The sequence below is a fragment of the Neovison vison genome, chromosome X (genome assembly GCF_020171115.1).
Source record: "Neovison vison isolate M4711 chromosome X, ASM_NN_V1, whole genome shotgun sequence".
Lineage (NCBI taxonomy): Eukaryota > Metazoa > Chordata > Mammalia > Carnivora > Mustelidae > Neogale > Neogale vison.
The window spans coordinates 72,471,087-72,498,041 of record NC_058105.1 but is presented as its reverse complement, the minus strand read 5'-3'; the positions used below and the strand labels follow the sequence as shown (position 1 = coordinate 72,498,041).

General features: G+C 49.8%; 1 protein-coding gene across 1 annotated transcript; it reads left to right on the top strand.

Moving 5' to 3' along the window:
- Positions 1–26,955, top strand: NALF2 (NALCN channel auxiliary factor 2). The gene is made up of 3 exons (XM_044235486.1): positions 1–1,368; positions 25,292–25,463; positions 25,854–26,955. The coding sequence occupies exons 1-3, from the start codon at positions 505–507 to the stop codon at positions 26,237–26,239; spliced, it is 1,422 nt and encodes a 473-aa protein (XP_044091421.1). The 5' UTR covers positions 1–504; the 3' UTR covers positions 26,240–26,955.

The following is a 26,955-nucleotide window of genomic DNA, read 5'->3' as shown; positions in this document are numbered from 1 at the left end:
CGGTGGCCGGGCCCGCACGGCGGCGCTGAGGGGCGCAGAGCTGCGCCGAGCCGAGACGGCCAGAACAGAGTGCGAGCCGGGCGGCCGCCGGCGCGGAGTGGAGTGGCGCGGAGCGGAGGGCAGCTGAGGGGCCCGACACTATGAGGAGTGCGGCGCTGCCGCCGCAGCCGCCACCGCCCCAGTGCCCCGCACCGCCCCCCGCCGGGACGCCGGGCAGTGCTTAGCGGGCCGGGCGGCGGCGCCCTGGCTGCGAGAGAGGGAGCGCGGGAGGAGCGCGGGAGGAGCGCGGGGACGGCAGGAGAGCACCCCGCGACTCTGGCCTGAGCGGTGCCTCGGGGCCGGCCGGCCGGCCTGCCTCACCATGCAGCCACCGAGGTAGAGCCTGGACGGCGCTGAGGAGCGCGGAGCGGCGCGGAGCAGCGCGCAGCCCGCTGGCCCGCTGGTGACGGCCGTCCGGCCTCGCGCCTGCCTGATCTCTCCAGCCCGGACACCCCCCCCCGAAATATGTTCAGGGGCGCTTGGATGTGGCCCGGGAAAGACGCCGCCGCGCTGACTATCTGCTGCTGCTGCTGCTGCTGGGCTCCCAGGCCGAGCGACAAACCTTGCGCTGACTCTGAGCGGGCGCAGCGATGGCGACTGTCCCTGGCGTCCCTGCTCTTCTTCACCGTGCTGCTCGCTGACCATCTGTGGCTGTGCGCGGGGGCCCGGCCCCGGGCCAGGGAGCTGAGCAGCGCCATGCGGCCGCCCTGGGGGACCGGCCGGGAGCGGCAGCCGATGCCTCCTCGCGCGGTGCTGCCCCTTCAGCCGCCACCGCCGCCCGGCGAGCCCAGCGCGTCCCCGGGCACCTGCGGCCCCCAATACAGCAACCTGACCAAAGCCACCCCCGCTGCCGGTCCCAGGCCGGACTGCGGTGGCGTCCCAGAGCCCACGGGGCTGGACGCAGCTTGCACCAAATTGCAATCTTTGCAGAGACTTTTTGAACCGACTACCCCGGCCCCCCCACTGCGGCCCCCTGACTCCCCTTCCCGTGCCCCGGCCGAGTTCCCCTCCGCCAAAAAAAACTTGCTCAAAGGCCACTTTCGGAACTTCACTCTCTCCTTTTGCGACACCTACACGGTCTGGGACTTGCTGCTGGGCATGGACCGCCCCGACAGCCTGGACTGCAGCCTGGACACCTTGCTGGGGGACCTGCTGGCCGTGGTGGCCAGCCCGGGCTCCGGGGCCTGGGAGGTGTGTAACAACTGTATCGAGGCGTACCAGCGGCTTGACCGACATGCTCAGGAAAAATATGACGAGTTCGACCTCGTGCTGCATAAATACTTACAGGCAGAAGAGTACTCAATCCGGTCCTGCACGAAAGGCTGTAAGGTAGGGACTGGCGTCCGCGGGCAAAGCACCTCCCTCAGCGGTGGGAGCGGTGGCGGTGGGATCCACAGACAAAAGGAGGTCTCCCCCCACCCTCTATACACCTCACCTCCTCCCATCACCCCCACCGTTCACAGTAGGGCAGAGTGCTACCTTGGGACCCCTCCCAGAGAGGGGTGCCTCAGAGATTCAGGTCAAACCACCTGGCCAACTTCTATCAACCCCAGGTTTTGGGCACCTTCGGACTGGGGCTTCCTGGTGCCCCGCCCCTGCACTAGGAGGGAGGGGTCACGGACAAAGGGGTGGCTTCCCTCCGCAGCCAGCTGGGCCCCTTCCTTTCCGAGGAGCCAGCATTGAATGTCCTGGGTCTAGTGACTGGTGCAGGGGGAAGACCGAAGTGGGGAAGGAAAAATATTTGGCAGACTAACCCAAACCCTCACCACTAGCCCCTGCCAGTGAGTGAGAGGAGAGGCATTCCTGTTGGTGGGGCACTTGGCTCTGTTGACCTTATATGACCTGAGGTGGAGACCAGGGGTGCCTGTCTTCTCCCAAGGAGGGAACCTGCCAGCTCCTCTTCCCCAATAAGAGCTGGGGAACAGGGCGCAGTGGCTCGTGGGAGGGCCACTGGGGGTTGCTGCATTACAAACTCCCAGTGCCTTCCCAGCACACTGGGGCACCAGTGGAGGGAAAGCTGGCTGTCTGGCTGCTGGGTACAGGCATTCAGAGGAGCGGGGAGGCCACTGCAGGATGGGCCTGGCTAGGGCAGAGCTGGGTATGGAGGAACTTCTTGACCCTCGGCAGGGTCATTTCTGGACAATAGGTGCATGAGGACTGTAAACATTTGGGATGTGTTGCTACTGCTCTGCTTGCTCAGCTTGGCCCGGGTGGCCTGCCTTTGGGAGAAAAGAGAAACGCAAGGTCAAAGGGTCAAGTGCTGAGGAGACCAGGTGGGGTGGTAGCCTCACTCATCCTGGAGCTAAGGGCTGAGAGCTGGAGAGGGAGACAATGACTCCTAGCCTAGCTTGTCTCCTTCTGAGGCCTTGGGGAGGGGCAGAAAGTGCCCCTTTCCAACTAACGTGCCCGCTGTGGACTTCTTCAGGGTGCCATGCTCCTGGTGAGCTCCTTAAGGATTTGGGCAGGGGGTTGGGGAGGAAAGGGGTAGCTCCTTGCTCCTGACTTCACTTTCTCATTCTCCTTTTTCCTGTTCTCGTAACCTAGCAGTCTCCCTCCCGCCTCCCTCAGCCTCAGCTGACTCACTGCCTCACTCACACTACCAAATGAGATATTCCACTTCTTAAAGGTGTACAGACGGATAGACAAACACACACTGCCATACACCACCACCGCCACCCCAGGCAAAGTCATGCGGGGATAGAGAGAGGTCGTCACACCCACAAACAGTGCCAGAGAGGCAGACACCCTGTCACACACACGCATTATCTCTCTCTGATGCCAAAGTCACACAGGCAGGCGAGGCGGAAGAACTGTCACATGAAGAAGGACACATTTTGTCATAGAGACAGACACACACACCCTCGATGTCAGTCACAGATACACACTCAGTGAGAACAGAGGGATGTGGTCCATGGCATATGTAATAAAGGATGTCGCTCTCTGTGGCCCTCCCTCCAGTCCCCGGGCCCTGATCATTTTCCTTCCCTTCGGCCACCAGCATGACTGAGAGACCACATCACAACTTTCCCATGGGTTCCCCCCACCCCCGTTGTAGTTGGCTCCAGGCTCCGTCTAATCCCACACTCAATAATAATCCCCTGTATTAATTATTTTTACCAAGTGCTTTGATGGAGGAGAAAGACAAACTGATGTCTTGGATTCAGGAGGCCTCATCACCTCTACCACTTGTTAGTGGTGTGACCTTGGGCACATCACTTCACTTCCCTAAGTTTCCATTTCCTCATTTGTAACATGGGACCCATGATCTTGGCTCTGCCCACATCCCAATTCCTTTGTGAGATTTCAGTGGGAAGAGATAGCTGATAGCATTTTGCAGTAATAATATGACACCTGACATTGACATTATGCTTAGGGTTGTAACCTCTGTCAGAGATCTGACGAGATCACAACTGCCCAGGGAGGGTGGCAATACCAGTGCCATTATCCCCATTTTACAGATGAGGAAACTGAGGTGCAGGGGGATCAAGCAGTTTGCCCTGAGGCCGCTGAGCCGAAGAGCGGGAGTGCCAGCCTTCCAACCAGTGTGTTCTGCAGAGGAGCAGAGGCCTACTTTTGCCATAGCCTCCCATCAAGTTCTCCATGGCTAGGGCCGTCCCTGCTCTGCTTTGTCTCCTTGCCACGGTTGCTGTCACTGTCACTCTTTTGCTCTCCCTCTCAAGTGAACTCTGCCTGCTCTCTTACTGCCAGCTGTGCTGGGAGAAGGGCAGTGCCTGCTTTCTCCTGGTGTCTCCCACTCCTCTCTGGCGCCCACTCCCTCTGCCGAGGCCTAGACCCACAGGACTCTGGATTCCAGCTGTATTATGGGCACAGAGGGGAAAGGAAGCCCTGCTCTGCTCCTAGCTGCAGCCCTTCTCCCTTCACCCCACCTCTATCCCAGTACTCTTTACCCATTCCCACACCTGCCCCCAGGCTCCAAGCCCTTTCCTGTTTAGCCTCTACCCTAGAGGGGATCCCTTGGAGATGACACCTCATCCACAAAGCTCCCCCCCCACCTGGTGGAGAGCCCATAGCCCAGGCCAGGATGAGGAGTCTTCCTCTATTTCTGGAAACCAAGCTTGGAGCGTCTGCTCCAGACCCAGGTGACCCCCAGCCCTGGGGCCCTGTCCTAAGTGTCTCAGTCAGATCTTTCCTGGGCAGCTCCAGAAACCCTGTTCTCTCCCTCAGCAGCGTCTGTCCCTGTTTTGGCCATGCGGGGCCCCACAAATCATATACCTGTCCTCACTGCTGCCTGTGACACCTCCCAATTTAGTACCAGCTGCAACATTTCCTTAATGTGCGACTTACTTCCTCTCACACAGCAGGGGATGTTAAGTTAGGCTGGCCAATGCCCATCCCCACCCTGGCCTCCTGCAACCCCAGGCCACCCCCCAGCCCTTATCTCCCTGTGCATACAACCCCCAAGCCCTCACCTCCCCCTCCCCTTGGCCCTCCCTTCCAGCCCTGCCAGAGAGCCACCTCACTCCCCACCCCCCCCCCCCCCCCCCCCCCGCCCACACACACAGCTCTCCATCCTCCCAGCCCTGCTGCACCCCTGCCTGGTTCCCATCCCCTCTTCCCCCACCTCTGCCCCTCTCTGGCTCCAAATTTAGGACAGTGTGACTAGGGGAGTGGTGGAAACGAAAACAAAACACTGCCTTCTTCTCTCATGGTTCTGATCCGAGAAGGGATAAAAGACCAAGAGAAGGACAGTTCGCTCTCTTACCAGCCATTGGGCCACAGAAGTAAAGGTTGATACCGAGAAAGGATGTGATAATTCTACTCTGTTCTAGACAGACCCGAACCCACATGGCAGACTGTCCATTTCATTCTGGATCTCATACTGAACAGGTGGGGAGGAGGCTGGAACCCAGGTTCTCCTGGACAGAGTGGAAGGAGCTGTTTCACCAGGAGAAGAGACGACTCAGGAAGGTGTGGTCTCTGACTTCAAACCGCAGGAGAGTTGTCATGGTGCAGAAGAAGCAGGTCCTGCTGAGCCCCATAGGGACTTCGTAGTTCGAAAGTCCTGGGGTCAGACCCAGCTCTTTTATCTGTCCCTTGCCGTGTGACCTTGAGCTAGGTCCTTTGACTCTCTGAGCCTCACTTTGCTCATCTGTAAACTGGAGCTAATTCATCATACGAGCCCTGTGAGGTCATTATTACTGACAAGTCTACACAGGACCTAGGCCTGGCACATCGGAGTGGCTCAGTTAGCAGCTTTTTCCCTTCCAAAGAGGGAACAGACTGCCCTGGGAGGAAGTGAGCTCCTGCTCTCCGCAAACATCTTGGTCTGACTCAGGCAGACCCTTGGAGGAAATGCTGTGGAGACGACTCTCACTCCGGGTTATGGGAGGAGCTGGACAGGTGACCTCTGAGGACTGCTTCAGCACAGGGTTTAGGCCCATGAGCAGAGCCTGCTCCCTGAACAGCGGCACTGGATGGGAGGGGGCGGTGAGGGGGCTGGCACCTCCACACAGAGGAGGGGGGACTGCCAGCAGAGCCAGCGCCTTGCCTTCTGCCCGTACCCGTTGGGGCCTTGCTCTTCCTCCACTCCGGCTGGCAGCTGTTTCTGCCTCGCTGCCTTCCTTTCTCCTCCCACCTGCCACAGCCTTCCTGCCAAGCAGGACTCCTGGGCTAACACTGATGCTGAGAGCCGGCAGCTCAGGTCACTGGGCAAAGGGCAGATGCTCTAAGTTGGCAGTGATCCCTATTGCCACCCAAGCTCACAGGCCGGGAGTTGAGCCCCACAGTTGGATTCCTGACCCAGGGTTCTCAGGGGCAAAGAGGGTGCCCTGGGCCATGCTGGGACTGGGGCAGGGGTGGGGGTGGGGAGGAAGTGGGAGGCAGTCAAGACGTGGCCACCTAGGAACCATGGCAAAGCCTCCCCTGGGGAGGAGCCTTTAAATCCACAGAATTTCATTGCCCAGGAATGTGAGCATTGGGCTTCTGGGACGAGACTGGTGCAGAGAAGAGGCAACGTGTGTAGCTCAGCCAAGGACACAGTGGATTAAATGTGGGAGGGGAAAGTGACCTCATGCTGCCCATATGTCTCCAGACCACCTCACCCCCATCCTGACCCACCCCTACCCCCCATAGTCTTGCCAAATTTTAGCCCACGCCCAACACCTCCCATCCACATACCAGTGACCCCACAACATTTCCGATCTCTTCTTAGAAGATCCCCCTAGACCCTTCCAAAACCACACTCCACACCTCACTTGCTGATCCTCACCTCTACACTCCTCCAACTCCCACTTCTCCCAACAGTTACCTCCAGCCCCTCGTCCCATCTCCCATCCCACCCCACTGCCCTCATCACCCACCTCTACCACACCCCTCCCAACCTTCACCCCATGTCTTTCCATTCTTCTGGCCTCTCCCCAAGCCCCCCAACCCTGCACTGTTCCTCTCGCCCTTGATTACCTCCATGTCCCCTCACTCTTTGCATCTCTCACATCCCATCCACACTTCACCTCCCTTATCCCCATGCCTTCTCCGTCTTCTGGTCCCCTCCCTTCTCCCCATGCCTCCCCTTCCGTCTTCTGGTCCCCTCTTCTGTCCCCTCCCTCCCTCCACCCCCTTTTCTGCTTTCTGCTGTTTCCCCTCCCTGCTCAGGGTAGACATGTGTATGTGTGCCTGTACACACACTTAGACACAGACACTCACATGGACGCACAGTCTTCTTCATGGCTACTTCCCATCCTTTCCACAGGCTGGTGCCTGACTACTATAGTCACCATAGCAACGGGAACCTCCAGGAAGGATACACTGGTATCTCCTGAAGGTGGGGGTGGGGGGAGTTAGGTGGAGGAAGGGAGCCCAGCAGCCTCCCACCTAGTCTCATGGTCTGGCTGGAAGAGTCTGCTGAACACAGTGAAGGCAGTGAAGATGGGGGCGAGGAAAAGGAAGACAGTGGGCGGGGCTGACAATAAAGGAGGGTCAGAGATCTCTGAACACCTTAAGAGCCCAGGAGGGTGCTTCTAAGTCCTATGGGGGCATGTCGTCTCCTCTCCACGCTCTGGTACCTCATGGAAGGGGCACCCCCGCCCTTTCGTGTGTAGGTGGGGATGTATGTAGGAGGACATCTCAGGCTCAAGGGTGGGAGTTTGCCCTAGAAAATCTTCTCCCTCTGGGTGGTTCTTTTGTGTTCCCGCCCTCTGAGGCTGTTTACCTGCTCTGTGGCTGTGCAGACCTGATATCTGACCTGTCCCCCACCCCCGCCTTAGCTCACGTCTCGGCCACATGCGGACTCCAGCTGTAGGTGTTTGTCTGGAAATCGAGGGGCATCTGCTGAGGGGTCTAGACTAATTCAGGCTGCCAGAAGCACCATTGTCCAATGCTGACCTGGGAGGTCTCAGGGGAATGGGTATGTTGTGTTCCTGCGGTTACAGACACTTAGACCAGAGTGTATGTGGGTGGCCAGGAATGCCGGATCAGACTTCTCTCCTTAGGCATGGAGGAGGTTCAGAAAAGCCTGAATTTTTGACACCTTGAGCCAGGGAGGTGCTTAGAGGGGAGTGCAAAGGCACAGGCGAGCTGCAGCTGGCCCCGGGGAGGGAAGGAGTTGCCACAGAGTGAAAAGGGCTGCCAGGACCAAAGCTCTTGCTCAAATGGATCCTGGAGAAGGGAGCTGGAACTTGGGTCACAGGTCTCCGCACTAGAAGGCTAGGCAGATGGGCGCCAAAGAAGAAAGGGGGGAAAAAGGGAAAGGGGGAAAGAAAACTGCAAGCTTTTGAGGGCCTACAAGATGACAGGGGCTTTCTTTGTGTCCATAGACTCACCTCAATCCAATCATCCCAGCAGGTAGCAACTATCATTATCCCCACTTTGCAAATGAGACAGTTGAGGCTCAGTGAGGGCAAGTGACCCACCCATGCCACATAGCCAAAAGGTGGGAGGACTGCAATACAAAATCAGGTCTGTCCTTTCACTGGAGCACACATGTACGAAGAAAATGTTAATGATCTCCTCCAGCTGTCAGAAGCAGTGCCCAGCTGGCTACTGAAAGACTAGACTGCAAGGCCACCCTGACCACAGAGGAGGTCCAACAAGGCCTCATGGCAGCATGGGCCCCCCTGGAGTGGTTGAGGTGAAAAGTGGGGACCCACCAGCATCCTCTTTGTTCAGCACCTCAGTCTCTTATCCTTGAGACCCAGCGACAGTCACTGGTATCGTCCTGGGAGAGTGACAGAGGATGGGCACCAGGAAGGGAGGTGTTTGGTCCCTCCTCTTTCTGCAGGCTCTACACAAGAGATGGGAGGATCCAGGCTCCCCCTGCCTGGAGGGAAGGAACTGTACTATTGGAGGCCTCATCCGCTGGAAGGACCAACCAGTACAAGAGGGGAGGAGGTCCTCCTAGGTAGGCCTACTGCAGGCCCTAGCCCCACCCAACACCTGCTGGGAGAGCTGGTCATGGAAACAGTGAAACCTTGTCACCCCAGAGCATGCTGACACCTGTCCTGAGCTTCGGACACCCACTTCCCGGGCCAGTGTTTCAATGAGCCCTGGCCTGGGATGGCTAGGCTTCTCTTGGGAGTAGAAGGAAGTGCCAGCTCACCAAGTTCTGCCCGTCAGCTTGCCGAGGGACATGGCATGGTGGTGGGCCTTCCCATTATGTCCTAGAAGTTTATTTGGTTATTCGGATAGCCTGGTGACCTAGCAGATCTGTGGAAGACAAATGTGTCTGCTTAGTGTTCGACTCAACTAGAACTTCCAAACAAGTCAGCCCTCCAGAATTGGAGAACACCCTTGTTTTCCAATTACCAAAAAAAAAAAAAAAAAAAAAAGTCGTTGAGAAATTCTGGAAAATAGAAGTATAACAAGGTAAAAGGTCCCAGAGACACTCTTAATGTTATAGTGTATTTCCTTCTAATGTGTCTTTTTGTGGCATGTGTAGAGACATACATTCTTTTAAAGATTTTATTTATTTCAGAAAGAGAGAAACAGAGAGAGTGAGCGTGGGGAAAAGGTAGAAGGAGAGAGAGGGAGAGAGAGAATCCCAAGCAGGCTCCCTGCCGGGCACGGAGCCAGATGTGGGGGCTCCATCCAAGGACCCCGAGACCACAACCTGAGCCAAAATCAAGAGTTAAATGCTAACCAACTGAGCCACCCAGGCACCCAGATATATAGATATATATATAGATATAGATATAGTTTTTTCATTATAGTAAAATATACATAATGAAGTTTTTTGTAGTTTTTTCATTATAGTAAAATATACATAATGAAATTTGCCATTTTAATAACTTTTCAGTGTACAGTTCAGGGGCAATGTTGTATGATCACCACCACCATCCATTTCTAGAATGAATCCATTTCTGTACCCATTAAACAATAACTGCGTTCATTCATCCCTCCCCGAGCCCTGGTAACCTCTATCCTTCCTTCTCTCTCTATGAATTTGACGCATCTAGGAACCTCATCTATGTGGAATCACGCACTATTTGTCCTTTTGTGTCTGGTTTATTTCATTTAACATCACGTTTTCAGGGTTCATCCATGTTGTGACCTGTACCAGCACTTCCTTCCTTTTTAATGGTTGAATAATATTTTATTGTCTGGATATACTATTATTTTGTTTCTTCATTCATCTCTATGGACACCTGGGTTATTTCTGCCTTTGGGCAATTACGAATAAAGCTGCTACGGACATTCATGGATGAGCTTTTGTGTGGGCATATGCTTTCCTTTCCTTTTACCCTTCGTCTATCATGAATGATGTTGTTATGGGCTTTGAGATACAAGTATTGGTTCAGATCCTTGCTTTCAATTGTTTGAGGTACCTACCTAGATGTGGGCTTGCTGGATCATGTGGTAATTCCACATGTAACTTTTGGAGGAAGCACTGAGCTATTTTCCACAGCGGCTGTACCATTCTACTTTCTTATCAGCCACACACAAGGATTCTTAATTTCTCTGCATCCTTCCCAACACTTACTATTTTACAGGTTTTGATAAGAGCCACCCTAAGAGAGATGACTATCTATTTTTACATAGTTGAAATCATGGGTTTTTTTTTATCCTGCTCTTTTTCAGTTATTGTTAAAGTTATACTGAGCATCTTTCCATGTAATTAAATATTCAAAAACATCAGTCTTGAGGAGTGTACAATATCCTATCGCATGAATACAGTGCAATTCATTTAAGTCGTTCCCTACTGCGAGATATTTACTTCCAACTTCTACCATTAGAATTAATGCTGTGATGAATATCTTTGTTCATACATCTCTATCAGATCTATGATTCCTTTTTTTAATAAATGCTATTTCAATCATATTTTTCTTATTTCTCTACTTCGCTGAGTTTCTCGAATCACAAAATAATGCATGCTCATGGTACCAAATCTAACAATACAGAGGTTTACAAAGAAAACATTAATAATCCTCCCAGTGCCACTGCCCTGAGGTCGCTGATGTTAACAATTTGGTGTGTATCCTTCTGCCCCTCTCTCTGAGCTTACATAAACATTTGCACACACAATGACTTTTTCTTTCCTTTGTTTTGCATACAAATGGGAGCATAAACATTAATTCTGCTGGATGAACATTTGGGACTCCTCTAACAGAATCAAAAAGAGTATTAACCTTTTCAAGGCTCTTGACATACAAATTTCTTCCTTACAAATTTCTTTCCACAAGGATTATTCTAGTGTATACCTTCACAGAAAGCATGAGGCTAATTTACCACCCTTTCCACCATCGAGTATCTTATTTTTAAAGCTTTCTTAATTTGGGATTGAAAAATGGTATAGCATTGGCTTTTAATTTGCATTCCTTAGGTCAAAAATTTGTTTTTCTTGTTTATAGGCCATTTGTATTACTTGTTTTGTGAATTGTCTGTTGGTGTCTTGTGGTTTTTTTTTATTGATTTTTATGTACTCTTTTATAGGTATTAATGATTTTAGCCTTTTTCTGATGCCATTTGTGGCCGTTATTTTTCTCATTTGTTATTTCAATCTTAGAACTGAAAGGAAGGAATGGGAAAGAAAAGAACTATCCCAGACCCTTAATCCATATGTCTGCCTTGTGAAGTGCAAAAATACATATTCCCATTTTACATAGGAGAAAACAGGTTCAGAGAGGTTAAATAACTAACCCAAGGTCATTCAGCTAGTAAGAGTTGCAGCTGGGATTTGAATCCAGGTCAAATCCAGGGATTTGATTGCCAGAAGGCCGTGGTACTGCCCATTCTGTGCGAGAGCAATTAAACTATAGGTAAAGCTTTGTGCTGGTTGCTTTACATACGTAATTTATAGAAAGATAAGGATAGGTGCTTTTATTCTCTTCCATTTTGCAGATGAGGAAAATGAAGATCAGGGAATTTAAGTCACTTGCTTGGGGCCCCATAACTGGTAAGAGCAGACCTGGGATTCGACCACAGGATGGAGTTTAAAGATGTTTGACCCCATCACATAGGCTGCCTCCCTAGAGACCACCTTCTTGGATCCACACTAAGGCCCAGAGAGGGAGAGTCCTCTGCTCATAGCCGCATTAGCCACAGTTGCTCATTAGCCGCAATTTAGTGGCTGAGTCCCCCACTCCTTATAGGTGACTTGTTCAAGTTAACAAAGCTAGCTCCAGAATAAGAGCACAGCTTTAGCTGACTCTCCATCTGACTCCAGCAAAGGCTTGGCAATACAGACATTTCTGGGGCATGCTGGGTGGGAGCCATTAGGTAGAGTGCCCTGAGGCCTTTCTGAAGAAATGGACTCTTGCCCTGGAGTCTTCCAGTGCAAGGCATTTCCAGAAGTCCTTAAATGATAGGACCAGGAACAGAAGAGCTGGTGTCCAAAAGAAAGAAAGCCCTTCTATGGGAAGATAGATGCCCCCCCTTCACCAGTTGCCAAAGGTTAAAGCACTAATAGTGAGCCTTCAGCTCTGGGTAGGAAGCTGGTGGGTTTGGATGAAGCAAAGCAGTAATTGCCTCTTTTCGACGTCTTCATCTCCCAGGGCGTGTGTTTCTGTGTGTGTGTGTGTGTGTGTGTGTGTGTGTTTAGAGGTAAGTGGGAAGGGATTGCTTTGAATGGAGAGTGGAAATGGTCATGTATAGCCCCTAGAACCCAAAGGTTCTTCCCCCCACATCCCCTTAGAATGAAAACCTTACTCATATAAGAAATGGGCTGAATACACTGATGGTAGAAAATCACTCTCCCATCTAGTCCTAGAAATTTCTCCCCAACTTGACCTGCAAGTCCATCAAAAAGATTTGTTTGAGTAACAAGCTAATTCCTTCCATGGTAATAGTGAAATGGAGAGACTGCCAAGGGGCAACAGGGCATGTAAGAGCTTGGGCACTGAAATCCAGGTAAATCTGGCTCTGAAATCTGTCTTCTCCATAAACTAGTTGTTGAGACCTTGAACATGTTCTTTCACTCTTTTGGAACCTCACTTTCTTCACATTCAAAATTAAGAAGTAGGGTCATTTTGATGCTTAAAGGACATACAACATGCTAATCTCTTAAGACTACAGTACCTGTGGGATGGAAAATGCTCACGAAATGGTAGCCACCATTATTGTTACTGGCTGTGTGGCCTTGGGCAAGTTACGTAAACTCTCTGGTCCTTCCTGTTGTCATCCATAAATATGTCTCCACCTCGGGAAGTGGTTACAAGCATTCAGTGAGTTAATAAATTTCAGTTGCTTAGAACAGAGCCTGGCATATAGCAAGCACTTAATAAATGGCAGCCAGTATTATTCTCACTTAAATTAGATGTGTTTCATCCAAATGACTGTTGAATATCCAATTGAGATTGACAACACTGGGATGGACTGCTTTGGAGAAGGGAAAGGTAATTTGGGAGCAGGCGGTGAAGTGTCTGGTATGGGAGTGGGAGATCGGGAGCCAGAAGGCAACTGGTGTGACTCTAGTGAGTGAGGGCACAAAGACATGCTTAGGTAGGGGAAGAAAGAGGCAGAGATGGAAGGACTCCAAAGCCTTGATTCACCTCATCCCTAGAGACCAAGCATGGCTGACAGATTCTTTTATCAGGTCTCTGTTCTCCCCAGCCTCTCATCTGTCTATCAGGGTACTGCATTTGGAGAAGGAGGTAAGGCAGGGTCAGGGAGCTGGTTTCACAATGATCCCTGTGGAAAGCTAGAGATTGCTTTCTGGGCCTGGGCCCAGGGCTAGCAATGTGTGGCAGACAGCTGTGTCTGGGAGGGGGCAGTGGGACTTTATGCTGCACATGTCTGTGTGCAGCTCAGAGGAAGCTACGGCTGTCACTGTCTCGCTGGCAAAATTCCTGTGGTGGCCTGCACAGCCGTTGGGCACAGAAGCCCCCAAAGCTCCTGTCCTCTCACATCATTTCCTCTTTTTGGCTACAGGACCACTCAAGTTCTGTTGGCTTGTTAAGCTGACCTGGCCCAAGCCCGTGGCCCAGGCAGTGGGGATGGAGTAGATCCAGGACTGGCTGTGCGGGGCCTGGGGCTTTAGGGCTGAGTCTGGTGAGGTTGGTCAGATTAAGTCTCAGACATTTTTGTTTTATTGTTTTGAAGGTTCATGGATGCGAGGAAGCATTTTTGTTTCATTTTCACTTTATCAAAGTATTGAGTATGCATATGTATACTCACTATTCAGAGTCAAACACTTGAAATTCTCCTTCCTTTTTCTTCTAAAATTTATCTCCACATTTCTAATGGTATGCCAATACTACTGTTTCTTGACTTGTCTGTTTTAAATATCAGTGTGTGTGTACGTGTGTGAATTTTATATATACACATATATATGTACACACATATACACACACAATACACACACACATATATAATTTAATGTCTTTCAAACGATAAATATAGATCTCAGTGCTTATATTTAAAACAGAAGCCTTCTGCTCAAACCCTGAGCCTCACTCTTCAGAGTTAAATATTTCCAAATCTCTTAGCTGTTTCTTCTGATATTTACCCCCGCATCTCAAAATGGCATGCCAATACTACAGTATCTTGAGTTTTTTGTTTTAAATATCTATTGACTTTTGTTTTATTAGAGGAGAATTTAGCTCTCTTACTACCAACAGCACAGTATGTGCACACATAATTCCCCTCCCTTCATATATCCAATATTGGCATATCACAATTTCTGATTTTATCAGGATTACATTTTTACGTTCTTAGGACTATAAATATTGTTCACAGCTGAGTCATGTAGAATACTGGATTACATTTCCTTCCTTAGTCAACTTGTTTTCCTGGAGTTAATATTTGCCTCATTTTGCTTAGTTCTGTATGACTTTTTGCTAATACATGTCCAATTTCCCCATCAGAGCTGTAAAATGCATGCAAACACAGAACATCACATAACCTATTACCTCTACCTTTTTATTGCAGGTCTCCACCTTACTTCAATCTGAACTAGTTGTTGGAGGCTTCATTTTCAAGTGCTCAGATTTCAAGTACTTAGCAAGCACCTTTTCTGTATACCTAGCTCCTTGTGAAACACTAAGGGCAATGTACAGATAAGTAAGATACAATTCCTGTCCTCAGGGAGCCTACAGTTTCCAGAATTTAATTTATACAGATGTCTTACTCGAAGGCTTGGGCTCCTTGCAGGGACTTTGATCCAGGCTGTACCTTTGATCCCACTCTCCAGGTGGGTCTTTTCTCTTTCCATCTCTCTCCACTGAATTACCAGACAAATACCAGGCAGTCCCCAGGAGAGCAAAGGTGGTCTCAGGCTGCATTAACAGAGACAGAGCTTCCAGGTCAGGAAGGCTGATACTTCTACTTGACTATGTTGATAAACTATGTTTAGGAATTGGGTTCTGTTGCAAGGGACACAGAAAAATAGGAACTCATCTGAATATGAACAACCAGGATAGAAGAGAGAACTGGAAACCACATCTTATGAAATAATTGAAAAAAAAAAAGGGAATGTTTGGCTCCTTAGAAGAGTAGTCTACACATTGCTATCTCCATTTTCCTTCCTTTACATTTGCTTTTATTTTTTTTCTAAACATTTTTATTTATTTATTTGACAGACAGAGATCACAAGTAGGCAGAGAGGCAGGCAGAGAGAGAGGAAGGGAAGCAGGCTCCCCACTGAGCAGAGAGCCCCATGCAGGGCTTGATCCTAGGACCCTAGGATCATGACCTGAGCCAAAGGCAGAGGCTTTAACCCATTGAGCCACCCAGGTACCCCCCTTTACATTTGCTTTTAAATTGGCTACAGTCTGGTTTCTGCTGCCAATGCCCCACTGAAACCATTTTCACTGTGATGAGACTGCCAGCATGTTTCTAAGTACGCATTTGCTGATCACTCCCTCTTCTTGGAAACTCTCTCCTCCCCTAATTTATAGAATGCTACTCTTTTCTGTTCTCCTCTAATCTTTTAGGCCACTCCCTCATCATCTTCATCAGATTCCTTTCCTCCACCTTTCCTTTAAACGTTAGTGTTTTCCAGGGATCCACTGTTGGTCCTTTTCTTTTTGTACTCACTCTCCCTAGGCAAGATCATCCACTTCTTGGCTTCCACTCTTGCTTTATCAGTCAGGGTGAGCTAGGATATGCTTCAGCAACACACAATTCCTAATTATCTGAAGCTTATCACAACAAACTGTTATTTCTTGCTCACAAAACATGTCCAAAATAGGTCAGCAGGGAGCATGCAAGACTATCATGATAGTCACCAAGAAACCCAGGCTAGTGGAGGGTCTGTTTCAACACTGCTTCCATGGTCAGCAGCAGAGGGAAGAGAATATGCCACATCATATACCAACTCTTAAAGCTCCTCCTGAAAAGTGATCCACATCACTTCAATTCACATTTCATTGGCCAAAGTAAGTCATAGGGTCATGCCCAACTTCAAAGGGTAGGGGAAAATATACTCCTACCATGTTTCTAATGATTAACCCCTTATCCCTTGGTAATTTATCTCTGGCCCAGACTTTCCTTCTGAGCTCAGACCATTATGTTCAACTGTCTTCTTGACATTTCTATCTAGCTGAGCCACATATACTTCAAAGTCAATATGGTAAAAAACAATTCATCTATTTCACTCCCAAATCTACTCTACCTCCTGATTTCCTTCTGTAATGAATGAAACTACTATTCATCCTGCCACCCAAGCCAGAAACCTGGTAGTTATCCTGGACCCCTCCCTCTCCCTCATTCCCTGCCTCCATAAGTTATCCTGTTGATCTTACCTCCTGTTGATGTTTCCTCTCACATCCATGCCTTCTCACCATTTCTTTTTTTTTTTTCAAAGCCAGTTCTCTCCATTTCGTAATTGTATGCTACTGCCTTAGTTGAGGTCCCCAACATCTCTCACTCAGATTATTGAAATAGTTTCCTGTCACCCTACCTGTGGTCTTGATGCCTATACTCCACCATCCACACTTTCAGACATAGCCTGAAAAGTTAACCACAAAAGTGACATGTGATCTTTTAAAAAGATGTTATTTAAAACCCATAAAAGGCTTGGGGTGCCTGGGTGGCTCAGTGGGCTAAGCCTCTGCCTTCAGCTCAGGCCATTATCTCAGAGTCCTGGGATAGAGCCCCATGTCGGGCTTTCTACTAGGCAGGGAGCCTGCTTCTCTCTCTCTCTCTGCCTGCCTCTCTGCCTACTTGTGATCTCTGTCAAATGAATAAATAAAATATTTTTTAAAATAAAATAAAACCCATAAAAAGCTTTCAATTGTCTATAAGATGAAGCCCACCTCCTCCTCAGCATCCAGAGTATATCATAATATGGGCAACGCCTTCCTCTGCAACTGCCTCTCCCATTACACCCCCCCCCTTTGTAGCCTCTAACTAAGCTAAACTACCTATAGTGTCTGAACCCAGCACTATTTCACACAACCAGGCTTTTATACCTGCTGATTCCTTTGCTCGAATTACACTTATTCCTGCCCTATTCTGCCTAGCAAACTTCTTCCAATTTTTTCCCAAGTCCCAACTCAAGCCTCCTCCTCATGGAGATGTTTTCCTACCCTCAGCGTTCAAAATACAGTTGATCACTCCTCCCTCTATGCTCGCACTGTATCAAGTACATACTATTTAGCACAGTGGCTTATAATGATTGATTCACATGGTTGTCTCTCCTTCTTCTTGAAGATAGCAATCTTATCTTACTCATCTTTATCATATGTATCCCCTCATTGCAGTGCCAGATATTCAGAAGATATTCAGATATTCAGAAAGTGATCCCTGCATGAACAAATGAATGGGAAGATCTGACTCAGGGAAGTTTACAAATAACTGCAGGGCTATCCAGGGGGATAGGAAGCTGACTGTAGATCTAGTAAGAACCATGAGTAAAGCCACAGAAAGGCATTATCTCAGCTGGAAAGAAGGGAGAACTTCTTTAACTGCTAGAGTTGTCTAAAGATACGGGCTGCTCTAGGAGAGAGTAAATGCCCTCTGACAATAGCATTTGGTAGTGATGTTAGAGTGGAAATTCCAACAGCAGACAGGGAAGTGAAGTGATGACTCTCACAGTCCCTTCCGGAGTGATCATGAACCTGCCTCCACTGCTCATCTGATTGATATGAATCAGCCAGTCTCCTTAAGAGCTACCGCTGCATTAGGAACACCACTTTTCCACTGAGCAGACTAACCCCTGGCCAAGCCAGGCCCACCCAGCCATTGGCCTTTGAGCAGATGGCCTGGGAAGTTTGGAGGTGCAAGGTCCCTCTGGAACTGCACTGGCTTTAAATTCTTACACACCTATCCAGCCATCTCCTCCAGGCCAGGCCAAAGCACTTGAACCCATGACTGCTCATTCTCTGAAGTAGGAAAGCTGTTGGTTATTTTTATAGCCACTTAAGCAAGGCCGTATCATCCACCTGGATTTGCCCTATAATGCCTCTAATCCCAGTCTGACTCTGCCAGTCCCAATGAACTACAGTTATCTTCAGAGTTATGTCCATGATCTCTTTTCCCTGACTCGGAGACTGACTTTGACCTTACTCTGTCCTGATCCATTTCTTTGAAAGCCCAGAATCAGGAATAGGACCATGTGGTTCTTTCAGACCCTGCCCTAGGAGGTACCTCACAAAATTCTAGGTGTACCGATGGATGTGGTGCAAAGAGGCATGGGGTTAGTTGTCAGAGGATGCATTTTAATCCTGGCTTTGTAGCTGATTTCTTGCATGCCTCCAACTCGGCTAAACCAATCCCTTTTTCTGGGCCTCAGTCTCCTCCTAGGTAAATTATGGGGGTGGGTGGTTACTTGTGTGCTGTGGACAGTGGGTTTCATCCCCGAGTCCAGCCCAGATTGTTGCTCTGCCTCCACAGGCTCTGCAGCTGTAGCTCCTGGCCAAGGGTCCCAGGAGTCCATTAAGAAAACAAGCAGCCATAAAGATAAGGTCTGCAGGGAGGATTTTGGGTGGGGAAACAGGCCCTAGGGACATTAGCAAGTTGGAATCCAATAAGGAAACTGCTGACTTTCTGGCTGGCAAAAACAGAAGCTCTCCTCTCTGGATGGTTTTCCAGCTCTTAAACCAAGACGTCCAGGATGGCCTCCTCTTTCTAAACCCTCTGGCCCTGAATCTTGGCTTTGGGCACTGTGTGTGTATATACTCACCTGCGTGGATTCACACAGCATTGTGGGGGCCAGGAGAAGTCAGTCACTTTCCAAAGAAGCATAGGAGTGAGGATGCCCTGGCCAGGGCGGCAAACCAGGAAGGAGGAAGGTAAGCCTTTCTCAGTTCTCCTGGTCCTCTCTAAACTGGCAGCTACAGAGCGCAGGAGGGTTTCTCATCTTTTCCCGCTCCCATTTCAAGAGTGGCTTAGCGGCCCAGTTGGGAGGAGGGGTGGGATAGTCTTCTGAGCTTCCTTTTTGGGTTAATTGGTGTTCCCTCTAGTTACTCCCTGCTTCCTTCCCCTCCCAGTTCCCATAGCAACTTGGCTGCAGCAGCCAGAACTTGATTGAGCCCAGTGGTGGCCTGACTGAGGTGGGAAAGGGGGGTCTGTAGGAAAAGGAGGGCACTGCTGAGTCAAGTCTTCCAACCCCACCCATCCTCTGCCACTACCTGGAAGATCCAGGATGGTTAAGCTTAGAGGACAGCACATGATGCAGAAGGCTTTTCTGCCAAGGCTAGAGTTTGAAGAGCCTGAAAGCCCAGAGCCAGCCTGGTTCTCAGCTGTCCTCCCCGATGCATGCCTTTGTTTGCCCTGTCCCTGAGTGTGGAATTCAGTCATCACTAAGATTGTCTGGTAAGAAGAACCATGGACTGAGAGCCAAGAAACCAGGTTTCAAGTTTATCCCTCTGTCATTATTTTATGTGACTACAGACAAGTCATTTCCCCTTTTCTGGGCCTCAGTTTCCTCCTCTATCAAATGCAACTAGAGGGGCTAATCATATAGTTCTCTGCGTATTATAATTACCTAGGGTGTTTTGAAAAACTATGTAAGTGTGGGTCCCACCCACAAAGAATCTGACTTTGCTGGTCTAGAGTGCATTTTTTAAAGACTCTCTGAGTCGTTCTAATATGCAGCCAGAGTTGAGAGACTAGAGCGAGAGATCTCCAAGTGTCTCCCAATGGACCGTTGTCCTGTTTCGAGACATTTCTTCCTTTTCCCTGCGTGTCCCACCTCCAGCAGGCCCCACAGCTTCCTTAACCCTGGCTCTCCTAGCTCTTCCCTGTCCTTACTGTTGAGTATTCAGGTGTGACTGTCCAAACAGGCCGGTACCCTCTGGCTCAGTCCTCATACTGATCAGTCGGGGCAAGCTACTTAGCCCCCCTGAGCCACCCAGGCGCCCGGGGCCAGCTACTTAGGCTCCATAAGGGAAAAGGGATGCAGAAACTAAGGTAGGTTTGCTGCCCAGATGGTAGCCCCGAGAGACAGACTTTTCACTTGAGAAGGACCCTAGGCCAACTCCGAAGCAGGTGAGCCAGCAGTGGCCTCAGCTGGCCCACTATGAGGCCAAGAAATTGGATTACCTCTCAACCCCTTTTTGCTCTTCCTCTATGTCCCTCATTAGCTCATTGCCTGTTCCTGCCTAACCACCCACAGGCCTGGTGTCCCCCTCAGGCAATATGTCACCCACTTATTGTCATGGTGACCCAGACTAGGGGGCATGGGGCTTGAGGTAGGGTCTTGTAATTGAGGAAAAAGGCCTCATTCCTACTGTAACCCCCCCCCCGCCGCTGCCAACCCCTTCCTCCCACTCTCTCTCTCTCTTTCCCAGCATACAGGTGGGTGCCCAGCCATCATCCCCTGTTACTAGGCCAATCACAGTTGCCTGGGAGGAGGGCTACAACTCCAGCTGGGCCTTCTCTCATAGGAGCAGGAATATTGAACTGGAAGAGCCCAGGGAGAATCCTACAGGGAACTCTGAACCCAACTGGTGGAAGAGGGAGCGATTCCACACACTTGGAGTGAGGACTGAGGAGGATCCTGGGTCCAGGCTGCTGATATTGGGGCAAGGCCTGTGGATAAAGCCTCACCTTGGCACTCTGGGTTCCAAAAGATGGAGGGGATCCTCTGAGGCACTGGGATCTTTAGCTTTAGGCATCTTCTTTTCTTTCTTGTCTTGCTTTTATTTCTTCTACCTTCCTTCTGCTCTCTTATCCATCTTCTCATCCCTACTTTTTTATATCCCCATCTTCCTCACCCACTTTAATTCCCCTGCTCACTCTTAACCTCAACTTTGTGACTTCTTGCCCCTCCTCTTCACAAACCCCCTCTTATACCCTCTGGTGTCCCCACCCTCTTATCCCCCTTCTCTTCCTAACCCTTCATCTTCTCCCACCCTCACTGCATCCCTATACCTCCTTTACCCTCCCTCTCTTATTCCTCTGCCCTTTCTCTTCAGGTCTACCCCCATCATCAGCATTTCCTACTCTCCAACTCCCTACTCTTTCTCACTCTCTCTCTCTTACACACTCCTCCTTCATACCCTCTTACCCCACCGTCACTCTCTTCTACCCCTTAGGCTCCCTCTTACCAGTTCACCTCACTCTTACCCTGCCTCTTACCCTCACTTGATCTCTTATACTCTCCTTTAATTCCCTTCTCCTTCCTTTGCACATACCTTTTGTCCCAACAATTTCACTTTTAAGAGCTTGTATAAACAAAATTTAACACAAGTGTACAAGAGACATATATATGAAGATAGTCACCAAAGCATCGTTTATAATAGTGAGAACTTGGAAATTACTGAAATGTCCACTCACAGGAGATTGGTACTCTTCCCACCCCATTCATACAAAACTCTCTGTTCTTTTAGCATGCCATGAGTTTACTTACCTCTACACTTCCTTCACCTCAGCCTGGAATGCCCTTTGGCCTCATCTCTACCCATCCCATCTAAAATCCTACTCTGAATTCTAGCTTAACTGTTATCTTCTCACCGAAATCTTCCCCAGCTTTTCTATTTGCTTCCCTTCAATGGCCCATGGTTTACCTCTCCTACAGTATAGATCACATGCCATAGATTCAAATTAGATGCATCTACCTATGAAACTGGAATTTCTCCTAGGGTAGGGATTGGTTCTCATTTGCATGTCCTGTTCATTCAATCAACAGACTTTTTTTTATGTATATTGTGCAGAGTACACAATGGTCAATAAGACAAACCCTGTCTGCTCTCATGCATCGTGCATTTTAGTGAGGCTGACTGAGAAAACCCAAACGAAGATGTGGACAAAGTCGTGCTTATGGTGAAGAAACGCTTAAGAAAAGAGGGAGTAATGAGAAGCCATCCTCTAACTAGAGGGGTCAGGAAGACCATCTCTGAGGACTTGACCTGTGAACAGGCCTGAAAGATGAGAAGAACCTAGCCATGCAGAAAGGCCAGGGTGGGGTGTGGAGAGCATTCCAAGCCAAAAGAACAATATGAGCCAAGGTTCTGTGGTAGGAAGAAGTAGGGTATGTTCAAGGAAAAGAAAGAAAACCTATGTGTGTACATGTGGAGCATGATGAATTTGAAGGGAGAGATAGGAAATGAGCTTGAAGAGACATATGGAAGCCAAGTTATGCAGGGGCTTGAAGTCCGTGGTCAGGTTTGGGTTATATTCTACATGCATTGAAGGGTTTGAAACAAGGCAGTAATAGGATCTGGTTGTGTTTGAAGATCACTGTTACTCCTGTATGAGCAGCAGATTGAAAAAATGAAGGGTAGAGGCAGGGAGGCCAAATGAGAGACTCTTGTACAGTTGACAGTAGTGGCCTGCACAAAGCAGTGGAAATGGAGTAAGAACTGGCAAGCCGCACTGATGGACTGCATGCAGGGATGCACAGAAAGAGAGGAATAAAGGCTGACACCTAGGTTTCTGGCTTGACTACCTGGGTAGCTGGCCATGGCACTTCATTGAAATGGTCCAAACTTGGAAATGAGGGCAGATTTGGAGTAAAAAAAAAAAAAATGAAGACCTTCATTGTAAGATTTAGAGCATGTTTAATGTGAGATGTCGGTGAGCTGTCAAAGCACCAAGCAACACTCTGTCCCTCAGGGGGTGGATTTGCACTACAACCCACCACCACCCACCACCACCACCCGTCACCACCCCCTGCTTTGGAAAAGGCTTCTGTGGGGAGGCATTGTGAAAGTTCCTGTTCACAGTGAAGTTATTTGTATTTTACTGAAAGTGTTTCAAGTCAGCATAAGAAGCTCTGACCATGTGGTTCTTGATGTGATGGAAAGGCTTCCGGCAGCACCATGACCAGGACTCTTGCTCGAAATACAGATTCCTAAGCCCACCCCAGGCCTCTTGAAGCTAATCTATTTAATAAGCACCCCAGGGGATTCTGAGGCCCATGGAAATCTGAGTACCTTTGCTGTGAGAAGCAACGATGACAAGGTGCCCCTGAGGATATGAGGAGGCTGGGGGCAAGGATAGCCCCATACAGGAGTTGCCTGGGCATCCTGTTGATGTGCTGTGTGGCAGGTCTGGGGCGAGGCCTGAGATCCTGTGCTTCTCACAAACTCCTAGGTGATGCTGAGGCTGCTGATCCACATCCACACTTTCAATAGCAAAGAGCTAGCTCAGCGGTTCCCAGTGGGGGATGATTCTGACCCCCTCCCCGACCCAGGGACATTTGACAATGGCCAGAGACATTTTTTGGTTGTCACAAAAATGGGAGGGGCATAGGACTGGCAACTACTGGGTGGAGTCAAGAAATGTCACTCAAGGGGTGCCCGGGTGGTTCCGTCGTTAAGTGTCTGTCTTCGGTTCAGGTCATGATCCCAGGGCCTGGGATATAGTCCTGTGTCAGGCTCCCTGCTCAGCGGGAAGCCTGCTTCTCCCTCTCCCACTCCCCCTGCTTTTGTTCCCTCTCTCACTGTGTCTCTCTCTGTTAAATAAATAAATAAAATCTTTTTTAAAAGTGTCACTCAGGGGCGCCTGGGTGGCTCAGTGGGTTAAGCTGCTGCCTTTGGCTCAGGTCATGATCTCAGGGTCCTGGGATCGAGTCCCGCATCAGGCTCTCTGCTCAGCAGGGAGCCTGCTTCCTCCTCTCTCTCTCTCTGCCTACTTGTGATTTCTCTCTGTCAAATAAATAAAATCTTAAAAAAAAAACCTAAAAAAAAGTGTCACTCAGTATCTTATAATGCACAAGACAGTTGCCAGTGCAAAGGATCCAGTCCATGGATATTTACCCAAAGAAAATAAAAACACTAAATCAAAAAAATATATGCACCCCTATATTTATAGCAGCATTATTTACAATACCCAAGATATGGAAGCAACCCAGGTGTCTATTGATAGATAAATGGATAAAGAAGATACGGGGTGTGTGTGTCTATGTGTGTGTGTGTGCGTGCGTGCGTGTGTAATAGAATATAACAGAATAGAAATAAAAGTCATAAAAAGAATGGGATTGTGCCATTTGAGACAACATGGACCCAGAGGGTGTTGTGTTAAGTGAAATAAGTCACGCTGAGAAAGGCAAATACATATGCTTTCACTTATATGTGGAATCTGAAAAAGCAAAACAAATGAAAAAGAAACAAAGCAGAATCAGACCTAGAAATACAGGGAACAAACTGAAGGTCGCCAGAAGGGGAGAGGATGGAGAGATGGGCAAAATGAGTGAAGGGACTAGGAGATACAGGCTTCCAGTGATGGGACAAATAAGTCACACGAGTAAAAGGCACAGCACAGGGATTAAAGTCAATGGTATTTTCGTGTTGTATGGTGCCAGATGGTAGCTACACTCGTGGGGACTCTAGCATAGAGTTGTTGAATCACTATGTTGCACACCTGAAACTGTGTAACACTGTATGTCAACTGTATTTCAATTTAATTAATTAGTTGATTTAAAAAACTTTGTCTTAAGATTTTATTTATTTGAGAGAGAGAGAGAGAGAGAGAGAGAGAGCATGAGCAGGAAGGAAAGGCAGAGGGAGGAGAGCTGCTGAGCAGGGAGCCGGTTGTGGGGCTTGATCCCAGGATCCCTGGATCATGACCTGAGCCTAAGGCAAATGCTTAACTGACCGAGCCACCCACACACCCCTTTAAAATAAAAAAAAAATGATTTATTCAGTTCAAAATGTCAGCTGGAGTTACTGTGGAGAAAGTCTGGGCTTGATGATAACCAAAGAGTACAGAGCAGGGAACCTCAGAGAGGACCCAGTGCCTGGTTGGAGTGGGCTATATGAGGAACAGGAAGTATACTGAGAAGTGAATCTGCAAAGGAGTGTTTGTAAACAAAACGTGCCATCTGCCCCACACCGTAGCTGAAGCCAACAGGACAGAGCATGAATTCAATAGAGCTTGAAAACACATGTGGTGCCTGGTTAAGGCAGATTCCTGTTTTCATTAAAACTAACCCTTCACGTTGGTATTGCACTGCAGAGTTTACAAAAACATTTTCACATGTGTCTTATTATCTGATCCACGTAACACCCTAATGAGGGAGGGCAGGGATTATTCCTTCCACCACTTTCTTCAATTTAGAAACTTTACACCATCAGCCGAAGAAGTGTTTGCTGAATGGAACAGAACTGAAGTTTACCTCATTGTAAGTGACTCCAGACAAGTCAGGATACCTCCTGGGGTCAATGAAACCAGTAGGGTTGGATGGGATGATCTGTAAAACCCCTTCCAGCTCTGACATAGGAGTAGTTTTGTGATTTTACCAGTGAAAAGAAAACATAAGCCTTGGAGGACTGCAGGTGAGGGGCCTTAGGACTTGGGGCTATGAGATGGGAGATTTTAGAGGAGGATTAGCGGTCTTTGACCCCCATCCTTCTTCACCCCCACCCCCTGGATCCTGGTGTTGGGTGGGTGGGCAAATACACCCCCTCCTTCATCCCTGTCTTTTGAGGAAGGAAGGGGCTGGCACCTGGGCTGATGCTCTTTCCTCTCCCCTTAGGCTGTCTACAAGGCCTGGCTGTGCTCCGAATACTTCAGCGTGACCCAGCAGGAATGCCAGCGCTGGGTGCCCTGTAAGCAGTACTGTCTGGAAGTGCAGACCCGGTGCCCCTTTATACTCCCCGACAACGAGGAAATGGTGTACGGAGGGCTTCCTGGCTTTATCTGTACAGGTAAAGGCAGAGCGTCGATGTCGAGGAGGGAGGAGGCTGGGGGCCCAGGGCAGACACCAGGTTGGGGCCGTGGGAGCAGGGAGGATGACAGGGGAGTCAGATTAGAAGAAGCCTGGTGCCTTGAAGAGTGGGCAGCAAGGTCCCCAGTTTCGGACAGGGCCGAGCAGAGCAGGGGCGAAGAGCACAGGGGCCATCTCTCTCCGCAACCTGCCCGAGAAACTGTCTGGGATCCCTGGGAGAGAAGTACCCAGAAAGGGAAGTCGCCAAGGGACAGGGGGAAAGGAGTCTGGGCCAGGGCTACCAGTGCAGTCACAGCTTTGAAAAATCTCCTCTCTAGGAAAGCCACCTGTCCCTTTAGCACACCACCACACCTTCCTTATCCATTGGCAGGGTTGCTGGATACTTCGCCAAAGCGGCCGGAAACCAAGTGCTGTGACGTGCAGTGGGTCTCCTGTGAGTCGGAGAAGAAGAAGTTCAAGGAGACTGAGGCCCCCAAAACCCACCACCAGCAATTCCACCACTCCTATTTCCACCACTACCACCAACAGTACCACCATTTCCACCCCCGCCATGACCCCCCGGGCCACATCAGCCACAAGCCCTCCCTGCTGCCGGTCTCCGGGGGCTCCCGTCTCAGCCCCAGCAGGATCCGGCTCTATGTCCTTGTTCTCATGCTCCTCCATACCATGGTGTCCTTCTCCAGCAGCCAGGGCGGTGGAGGACTGGGGCTGGAGGCACTGCCGGCCCTAGATGAGGGCCTGACTCGGGAAGAGTGACAGCAGGAAGGGAGGACAGACCTCCACCGCACACTGACATCAGCTCCATCCCCCCAGGGGGAGGGGGAGGGGCTCCTCCCATGGGAGGTATAAGACCAGGTGGGGGGCGGGGGGGAAATGGGGGGCCACACATCACCCCCAACGTACCTCCACCCCAAAAGCAGCTCCAGCAGTAGGGCCAGAGGGCCCCAGGGAGCTGCAAAACTCATCTGGGAGAACAAGGCAGGAGCAGCAGCTGCCCCCCCCTCAGGTCCCGATCTATGGGGCTTAGCAAAAAAAGTGGGGGAGTGGGGGCTGGACATATCCACTCCTGCTGAGAGCCCTGACCCTAGGGAAGGAGGCTGCTCAACCAGCCTTGGCCCTGCAGGGAATGTTGGGGGGCACAGAGGGGAGAAGCTCTTTCCCCCCTCCACATTCCTTTTGTTGCCACGATCCTTAATTCCCTCCTGCCCATACCCCTATAGGCAATGGCAGACGGTGCAGTGGCCCTTCTCCTACTCCAGCGCACCTTGCCCCATGTGGGGCCACCACAGGCAAGTGCCAGGCTGGGAGGTGAGGTGCATACAGTCATGGCTAGGTCGGGCCCCGGTTAAGCTGTGCCCTGCCACCCTAGGCAATGAGGAGTAGGAATGGGGTACAGAATGAGTGGTGAGAGAGAGTGGAGATAGGGAAGAGGAAGAAGAGAAGAGGGAAGAGGAGGGGAGGGGAGGGGAGGA

Bases quoted from the DNA above. Each gene is read 5' to 3' on its own strand.
- NALF2 (XM_044235486.1), top strand. From the start codon at position 505: ATGTTCAGGGGCGCTTGGATGTGGCCCGGGAAAGACGCCGCCGCGCTG. The intron at 1,369-25,291 runs GTAGGGACTGGC...CTCTCCCCTTAG, and splicing joins CCTGCACGAAAGGCTGTAAG to GCTGTCTACAAGGCCTGGCT. The intron at 25,464-25,853 runs GTAAAGGCAGAG...ATCCATTGGCAG, and splicing joins TCCTGGCTTTATCTGTACAG to GGTTGCTGGATACTTCGCCA.